The sequence below is a fragment of the Vicia villosa genome, linkage group LG1, assembly GCF_029867415.1.
Source record: "Vicia villosa cultivar HV-30 ecotype Madison, WI linkage group LG1, Vvil1.0, whole genome shotgun sequence".
Lineage (NCBI taxonomy): Eukaryota > Viridiplantae > Streptophyta > Magnoliopsida > Fabales > Fabaceae > Vicia > Vicia villosa.
Window position 1 is genome coordinate 63634759 of NC_081180.1, and position 10063 is coordinate 63644821.

Here is a 10063-nt window from a genome sequence, read left to right on the forward strand (position 1 = left end):
GCCCCCTAGTAAATGAGATATGGATTCCTCCAGAGACGAGCAGAAAACACAGTAAGAGTCATTAGCATCTAGAATTCCCCTTTTAATCAAATTATCCTTGGTAGCAATTCTATCATGAATTATTCTCCAACCAAAAAGCAAGAAATTTGAGGGAGCATTAATGTTCCAAATGAAGGTTGCAGCTGTTACCACTTCCTCACTAAGAGTAGTCCCAGACAGTTTAGAAAAAAACCATATAAAGCACGACTTTACCGTGAAAACTTCGTCTTTGCTAATGTGCCATTTGTAAGAATCCTTGATACCCCGCCGAGGAATAACCTGCTCGATCATCTCCCTGAGGTCCTGCTGCTGCCTGGCAGCGCTGCCACTGCTGCTGCCAGCCGTGAGGAAGTTTAGATCCCACTGCCAGCCAGAATCAGTAAAGGCTCCCGCTGCTGCCACCGTCTTTCCATCATCTCTGTCCATCGCAAATAATTCAGGAAAAAGCACCATCAAGGGCCGGGAATCAGCCCAACAACCGTACCTGAACGGTACGTGCTGCCCGTCACCTAAGTTGCACATAACAGCACCTGTGAAATTTTGAAAAAGCAAAAGTTCAAAGTTATCGGAAATAATTAGATCTCGCCACCATATTGAGTCCGAGTTCTTGATAACGGAAATGTCGCCAATTAACACCTTCCTCCTCACATTTTCGTATCTAGCCTCTAGAATACTCCTCCAAACAACATTATCTTCCGTAAGGATCCGCCACTTCCACTTACTAAGAAGCGCAACGTTCAAAACCTCCACATTTTTCACTCCAAGGCCTCCCTCATCTTTTGGCTTACAAACTATCTCCCAACTCACCCAATTTATGGATCTTTTGAATTCACTTCCACTCCAAAGGAATTTTCTTTGGATGGCGGTAATTTCACTAATAACCTTCGATGGAGCTTTGTAAAAAGAAAGAGAGTAGATCGGTAAGGCATTTAGCACGGCATTAATCAAACACACCCGACCGGCCAAATTTAAGTGAATTCCCTTCCAAGACGCCAATCTATTCTTCAAGGCCTTGATCACCTCCCTCCACATAGAGTACTTCCTCGGGCTATCGCCCACTCTAACGCCGAGGAACTTGAAGGGTAACTTATCTACCTTGCATGAGAGAAAAGTGGAAGCCGCTTCAAGATACCCTTCTCCGACATTCACTCCGTAAAGGCTACTCTTGAAAAAATTGATTCTCATTCCCGGCATAGTTTCAAACCCCCTTAGAATCGATTTCATACTCCATAAGTTTGAAGTGTCTCCCTCTCCAATGATAATGGTGTCATCCGCGAATTGAAGCATGCTAACCTCCTCCGTTTCATTAAATCTGAAGGCTTGGAAATCACCTAAAGAGATAGCCTTGTTCATCAAAGCCGTGAGAACCTCCATCACCAAAACGAACAAAAAAGGAGATAAAGGATCTCCTTGGCGCAATCCTTTCTCCACTATGAATTCCTTCGTTGTGCTTCCGTTGATGAGAACGGACATTGCGCTAGAAAAAACGGTTCCTTCCATCCATCTTAACCAAGAGGTGCCAAAACCCATTTTTGATAAAACATAAGCTAAGAACTTCCAACTTACACGATCATAGGCTTTTTCAAAATCCACCTTTAACACCACACAATCCCTTTTGCTTCTTTTAGCTAGATCAAGAACCTCATTCACAACCAAGACCCCATCCGCTATACTTCTACGCGGCACAAAGGCCGTTTGATTACAAGAAACCAACTTCCCTACAACATTCCTCAATCTAATAGCTAGAATTTTCGTTAATATCTTATACATTTTATATGTAATTCAACCCATACTAATTTCTGATTGTTTTATTATATTATACACCCTCTTGTTTCTATTATTTACAAATTTCACTTTTTTTTTCTTCATTATTTGCATTATATATATAGAGACTAAATACATAAAGACTAAGTTCATTAATTAAATGAGTGAATTTGAACTATACATAGTTCGACTCGTTAGGTTCATGAGTCAACTCAATTATATATGAGATTAATTATATTGTTTTGAGTAGGTTTAAAGACTCACTCGAAATCTTAATTAGCCCTATATTTTCTTTTAATCTAACAGTTTTAAATGATAATTTATATTTTCAAGTGAGCAAAATATTTTTAAAAATTATTATACAAATAAAATCAACATCGTATAAATTCCAATCTTATTACTTTTATTTTATTTCTATATTTTTTATTTAAAAAAATATTAATTTAAAAAGTCAAATATATAAAAAAAACAGACTTTTAAAAATAACTTTTAAGTTGTAAATCAAGCGAGTTGAACCTAACGAGTCAAACCGAGTTATTAGTGAACTTCTAACGAGTCAAGTTTGAGCTGAAAAAGAGTTCGTAACGAACTCGAACCGATATTTGAGCTAAATTAAATTTAAAGTTTCTTTATTTAATTGAATGTGGATTGATAGTATTATTGTTGTACAAATCGATAAATTAGGACAAGAATGAGAAATAAAATCATCATCTAGATGCATTAAAAAGAGTGACATACTTGGTCACAAATCTTAAAGATACCATCAGAATACAATTAGATCATGACCCAAAGCGTGTAGATCTTTCTTATCTTTCACCAAAGTGTATTAGAGATGTGGTGTTGGGTATTGAGCGGATGGACCTGTCTGTACTTTCATTTTGATGCACCTTTAAAAAATTTAAAATGATCTCAATTTATATTTATTATTCTTCATTGCTTCTTCTCTTCTCGAGTATAGGCATCCATCAATAGGTGAGTGCCAATGAGACCTTTTAAACGTTAACTTCATCTTGAGGAACGACTCCTTCGGGATAACCCATGTCTTTAGCGAAACTTATCATCAGTTTCCTCATATACATCTCTTCTTAAGAAAGGTCATCATCTTTGTAAGCATACAACTCATTTTCCATCAGGAAGTGACTCTCGTTCCAGTACTTGGAAAACAATCTCTACTACAGAAAACACATAACACAACGCCCATTTTGCCAAGGACTTTGAAGGACCATGGTGACATTTTCAAAATAACGTGTCATAATTTTTGTTTATTTTTTTAATTAAAACTAGTTAACATATCACCACGATTGTATAAAACAACCATTGTTACACTACGTAAAGTTCATGGATTTAAATTTCAGCGCCAGTTGCCTTTTTTTAATATTATAGTGGCCGCTTTCTTTTTTATTTATTTTTAAACTCAATATAAACCAAATTTTAATATGGTTGCTTCAACCAACCGTGGTGATATATTTTACCTATCTATTTTTTATTTTTATAGTCCATGGTTGTTGGTATGGAGGCACGGGAAATATGGTTGCTTGTACTACGCATCTGCCACATATGGATACTGGTAGTATGACATAAACTGTGGTTGGTAGGATTGCGGGTTCTAAGATCCTCTGTCACCAGTTGTGAAAGCATTAGTTCCTCCCTCTTTTTTCTTCAGGAAATTTCCATGGAATTTTTTTGCATTGTTGTTGTTGGGTGATCCAGCAACACTGGCAATTTTACCATTCTTCAAACCTTGTTCAACTCGCTCTTCGATGGTAACCAAATTAACAAATCCTGAAGATATGATTTCGACCATCTTCTCATAAATGACCGGCTACAGCATGTCCATGAACATGCTTGTGAGCTCCTTCTCAGCAAGAGAAGGTTCAACCTAGACAGCTAGTTCTCTCAAGCGTTAAGCATACTCCTTGAATGTGTTCTTTTTTGTTCATGGTCATGGCCTACAGTTTCCTACAGTCATAAGCCACATCCATGTTGTACTTGTACTATTTTATGAATGGCTCATCTAAGTCCCACCAAGATTTGAAATAGTCCTTTGTCAAGCAATTATACCACTTCAAAGACGCTCAAGTAAAACTGTCTTGAAAGTAATGAATCAACAGCATGTCATTATTTGCATGGGAAGCCATTTTGTGGAAGTAAATATTTAGATGATCCTTTGGACAAGTATGCCCCTTATATTTCTCGAATTTAGGGCTTTTGAACTTTGCGAGAATAGTCAAGTCAGAGACCAAGCACGGGTTCAAGGTGTCAAAGCCAAAGATGGAATTTCCTTCCACAACCTTCAACCTCTTTTCAAGGACATTATATTTCTATTTCACCTCCCCAAATTTATTAGTCTTCTCTTGATCGCCATTATGGAAGCCATCAGCATGGTACACAAAGCGGTGATCATCGAAAAGAGTCTGAACCAGAGTGTGGGCAATTAGCTGTTGCCAAATATTACAAGCATTTACACAGTATGCTAAGTGGATAGCCCTACCCCATGAGCATTCTCATATGGAGGAGAGTAGTAGGGAGGTTGTTGAATAGTATATTCAAGGCAAATATTTTTAAATCGTATCCACAGAGATTGGGTGATATTACCGCCGTTCTATAGTTACTATCGCTTTAAGTTTAAGTTGTAACAAAGTTGATAGTACCCGCCGTTCTATAGTTACTATCGCTTTTCAAGAAGTGTTCACCCTCTATGAATGTTGGGGTTCTACAATAAAAACACTAATCGATGAGATCATTATTCTCTGGTGTTGATCCTCTTTGGCAGACATTGCCTGCAACATATCCATGATTCTATCTGGCAGACATTGCCTGCAAACCGTAGAATTACTAGTAGGAGCAATAATAGCTAAGAAAGTAGCTTGTTGTGTTTCCTTCAATCCCAAATACTCCTTATACTCGTCTGTAGAGATAGTAGTTTTGAATTCACCCTTTGATTCACAGTTTGCAGTGGTTTTAGTAACAATAGCAGTTTTGTGGGTAGCCATGTAAGTCAAAGCACCGATCTTGAGTGTGCCCATCTTTCCTACAATGAGTGCAATAAAAGTTACCTCTACCTACTCTATCACGTCCTCGACCATGTCCACGTCCACGATATCCATTACTAAAGTTAGAAACAAAAGCAGAGGACTCTGGAGTACTTGTATGAGTATCATCACTTGGTAAAGATACACGGTTGAGACAATCTATTAGTTCTTCTAGTGTAAGGATGATAGTATTTGTTAACACATGCTCTTTAATCAAACTAAATTCTTTAAAGAGGTCGTGAAGAACAAACACCGTGAAGATATTTTCAAGCTTTCCCAATACCTTTGTAATATTATCACTGACTAGCATAAGTTTGAGACCATCAATAGTAGACTGAGCACGGGTGAGATTTTCTGATAAGTCTTGATCATTGATCTGAATAGTAGCCAAGTTGCGGACCGACGCATAAATTCTTTGAAAATCGTTGGCATAAAGGCTCAATAGAATTCCAGAACAATGATATAAGTTGATAATCAGTGGCTTCCCAATCATATTTTATCTCTTTATCAATTTCTGAAACATTTTTAGTAAGATGGTTTGACAGACGTTGTCCTAAAAACCATAACTCAACCGAAGCATACCAATTAAAATATTTCTTATTACCATTTAATTTATTCATGGTAATAACGGGTGTTCCTTGAAACACAAATGAACTAAGACTCTTTTTGGGAGGATTCTCCTTAACAACACTTTCCTTTGGACTTAAAATTTCAATCATGATTTCAACACCAACAAATAACAAACTCTGGATCGCAAAAAAAAACACACAATCGACGGGTTGTATGTAAATATAGAGAAATAATAATGCACCAATATGTTGGAGGCAAAGAACTTGTCGAAATGTACCTTAAACGTGAGACCCACAAGCTGAAAGTGGTTCTAGTGCATACAGAAGACAAAACCAAGCAGGAAGCAACAAGTGTCGGAAGAAACAGGCGGCCAAAGGGTGGCGCATATATCACACGCGCCGGCGAGTGGGGCGCGTGAGAGATGCTATTGACGGTGCATGACTTCGTAAATTTGGCAGGTTGTAGATCAGGGAATTTTAACCACTGTAAGCGACTACGAGGCACTATTTGTAGACAACGGTAGATTTTAATAATAGTGACTATTGTACACCCAAGGGAAAAAATAGAAAAAAAAATAGGGTTTAAAACCTAGCTTTATATAAGGAAAGATTTGATACAATAATATCTTAATTGATACTACTCATAAAATTAATAGATATTGAATAATAATAAAACAATATCTCAACAACTTCTAACTCCTTCTGGGGTTTCCCTAGGTCAGCTTCCTAGTAGTCTACCATCATCTCCAATGCCTCATCTCTGTTAATCTGCCATGGTCTAACAGTCCCTCTTGAATTTTAAAGCATCGCGGTCCTCTAGAAAAATAAATCATCGCCATAAACTTCTTATATTATAACAAACATAATTTACAAAGAATGAATTCAACTAAATTTTACATCTCCGTCCCAGGCATGTTTGGAAGTATGGTTCGGGTAAAGAGGCATTTGTTACAAGTTCGACGGGCATCCTTCAAACTCCACGAGTGCTTTGGTGCCTCCTATGTCTGGGGCACCTCATGTGCCTGGGGTGCCTCTTGAGCCTATGGTGCCTCTGATGCATTTGGTGCCTCGTGTACCTCTAGTGCCTCAATTAGTTAAACTTGTCTCCTAAGGAAAGATGGAAGCAGAGATGCATGAATAGGTGACACTCGTCTCTTACAGAAATATGAAGGCAGAGATGCATGAGCCTCAAAAGGTGACGCCTCTGCATCAACCAGGCTAGAAACATCTGGAGATATCCATCTTCGTAATGTTCTGTAACTCAAAATGATGTGAATGGCGAAAATACACAATCCCTCTAAACATCCAAAATAATGCATTGATCATTAAAGCTACCTATCAAATGAATTGATCATGTAAATAACATGTATAAACTACCTATTACAAAACCTAATCCTCAATTTCTACAAATGTATATAGAAAATTATAAAAGTTTAGAAAAATAAAAAATTTACAAAATGTGAGTTTAGTTGGTGTTGAGTGAGCTCTTTGATCCACTTGATGTTGATGGAAGAAGCTTTGAAATTCGATAAATGATTTTGAGAGAGTATGAGTTGAGAAAGTTTGAGAAACTAGAGGTTTAGAGTGTATTTTCAAAAGTGATGAAGGAAAAGGGTTTGGCACCCTTTTTGATTAAACATAGTCCGAAAATGTGTTTCCCAAATATATACAGAAATGCATTTTCATCATTTTTTTTATATAGCCTTAGCCCTTAGGGCCTAATTCAATGACGTGTTTGGGGTGCATCTGAAAATGTATCTCCAAATTCTAAGTATATTATTGGTTTTTCACAAAGGTGGGAAAGTAATCTCTAGAATGTGTCAATCAATTCCCTTATTCTTTCCCCTTCAAGTGTTGACTAAAAGCACGGATCAATTTCTAAACCAGTTCGAAAGGATATTAACTCCGAATTTTCTAAGGCTACTAGAAACTTTTTTCAGCAACATCCAAAATGAGATATATTGAGTTCTACCCTGTCGGGTGTTTCTTACATAGTAACTCAGAAGATTATATGTACTCTTCGAATTTTGCAGAGCTTACAAATCTAACATTTCTTATGATAAAAATAGAGGAACACATATCTTTTAATCTATCACTTAGAATCAAACAATTTTGTAATAAAGATTGATACCCCATTGCCAGAAAACTAATAGTGTACAAACATTACACAGTGACAATAGATTTGCATGATAAGATACAAAAAATAAAAAAATCCCATTTTGGGAGCCAAATTCTTATTTATGATCGATCTCTGCTTAATATCCCTTTCCACTCTTTATCCAAACCTTAGTTTTACTATGATTGGGAAACAACCAAACTGTTGGATGGGAAACAATGGTGAATTGTCTATCCAGAAGTTTTATCACCCCCAAAACCAGACTGTAGAAATCCAGTTTGGCTCAAATGGCTAACATCACCCCACATTTTTAAGCTCCATTTATCCTCAACATCTAAGTGAAAAACACTGACAGATGTGTTGAGTACCTTCCCAGCAAACCCTCCATCCGGGCAGGCCCGCTTGTATAGGGATCTGATGAATCCTCCGTGAGTGACAACGGCTACTCTCTCCCCTACAATTAATACAGATAACATCGTAAAATCTGAATACTTTATGATTTAAAATGTTATACAGACACACCCATATACAAGTAACTAGCATTTTAAGAATCTAGCCTGGCAAGTAAGGATGTAATGTGGGGCACTGAATTTATTGCATAAACTATAAATAAGATAACAGATCCCAACAGTGACTATTTGGAAATCGTAAGGCAAAAGGACTTTCACATTAGCATACCTATATGCTTCGTGCCAATTCTAAGCAATGCAGATGTGGAGCGATCATAAAGTTGAACAAGACTTTCGCCGCCTCCCTGCACATAATGGTACATGGATCAAGGTTTTGAAAATGCAAAATTATAGGCATAAGCCATTCATTGTAATAATTATATAATTCATAAATCATACATCAGCTGAGTGACAAACACCAACATTAAACTTTTATGTACATGTACCCTCATTTACACGGTAAGAAGCAGGTATTAACCTTGACTTTTATAATCCCAAACCTGTTCTTAGTCATAACTCATGTGAGATTATGCCACAGGATCAGAAACACTTTAGAGTAGAAAGGTGATTCCAAGATACAAGCAAGACTACTTGACAAAGCTTACTAAATAAAGCAAATAAGACAACTACAACATGGATTAACTAAACAAGTACATAATCAAAATAAAGCTGGCTGCATGAGATTGGCTAGAGTGGATTGACAGGTCATTCTCAGTGAAAAGTGGATGATCATCTTATATAACTGATCTTAAAATAATTATATTGAGATCTCGGACCATGAAATTCCAGGATGAGTTTAACTGATCTAATTTCTAAATCTTCTTATTTATATTATACTATGTCATATGGTATGACATCTGCTAGCTGCTTCTTCAGGTAATGACAATGATAAATTCTCTGGACATGCCCATTGAAATTGAAGAATTTTCAAGTTGGCAGCCTAATTCAAACTAATATTCTTCACGTATGGTACTTACTGGTATTTCCATATCTTCGTTCTTAGACACAAATGCCTTGTATGCTTTGGGAGTAGTTTTTGGCAGTTCACTATAAACCAGGCCTTGAAGATCCCCTAGGTGTCTTTCCCGTAGGTCAGCATCCTTGATAACCTAATGTTTCAATTGAAGGAAAATATTGTTCAGAAAAAGAATAGGTAATAGATCACTTGTGCTACATAGTTAAGTACTTACGTTACGGAAAAAATATTGCAGGCATAATTTTACTTAATCATGAACACAAAGAAACAATGTTCTAGAACTGATATGCAACTTGTAGAAAAATGATTCTAGTTGCTAACCTCCACCCCTCCACATTTGGATGCAATTATCTGCGCTGTTTCAAAAGCTCTTTCGAGGTCCGAAGAATATATAACTGAGAGCTTGGGTTCCTTGGAGAGTCTATCAGCCACCTCAATTGTAAATTTTACACTAATTAGAACCATGAGAGCATAAATCAAGAAAATAAATAGAAATTAGAAAACAAATAAACAAAGAAACACAACTTACTGCAGCTGCTTGCTGTCTTCCAGTTTCATTTAATTCAACATCCAGCTGTCCCTGTTTACATGTATTAGTGAAATATGAATATGATCAGATCAGGGCCAGAAAACTCAAAAGGAACAACGAATATAAAAAGAAATACAGCATTCAATTGACACAATTCAAGATTCTGAACAGAAGGTGAAAAGATAAAAAGAAAACAAAAAGTACCTGGATTTTACTGATTGCGTTCCAAGCTGTTTCACCGTGACGTACCACAACAATCTCGGCGTAATTTGGACGAGGAGAGCTGTAACAGGCATAATAATACGAATTAGTTTGAGAATGATAGAGGAAATTTGAGTAAGAAATGTGGATAGGAATGATTTGATTTTGATAAGAACCTGGAATTGGTGGAATCGTTGATGGAAAAGTCGGCCATTGTGAGGGAGCGAGGTAGAGTGAAAGAGTGAAATGTGCGTGGTTTTGGTGATTGGAGGCGCAATGAAGAATAATAAAGAGGTGCGTAGAGGTTTTCTTCGTTTGCTTCCTCCTAGTGCGTTTCGCAACTGAACGCTTGCTAAACACGCCGGCTATATCACAAGTTCTCATTGGT

General features: G+C 37.0%; 1 protein-coding gene across 1 annotated transcript; it reads right to left on the bottom strand.

Annotated features, from left to right (window-relative positions):
• Positions 1-7514: 7514 nt before the first annotated feature.
• On the bottom strand, positions 7515-10063 carry LOC131607854 (phosphoglycerate mutase-like protein 4). The gene is made up of 7 exons (XM_058879811.1): positions 9852-10063; positions 9679-9757; positions 9475-9525; positions 9267-9377; positions 8947-9078; positions 8199-8274; positions 7515-7974 (listed from the first exon to the last, which is right to left on the bottom strand). Exons 1-7 carry the CDS (start codon positions 9887-9889, stop codon positions 7751-7753), a joined length of 711 nt encoding a protein of 236 aa, XP_058735794.1. The 5' UTR covers positions 9890-10063; the 3' UTR covers positions 7515-7750.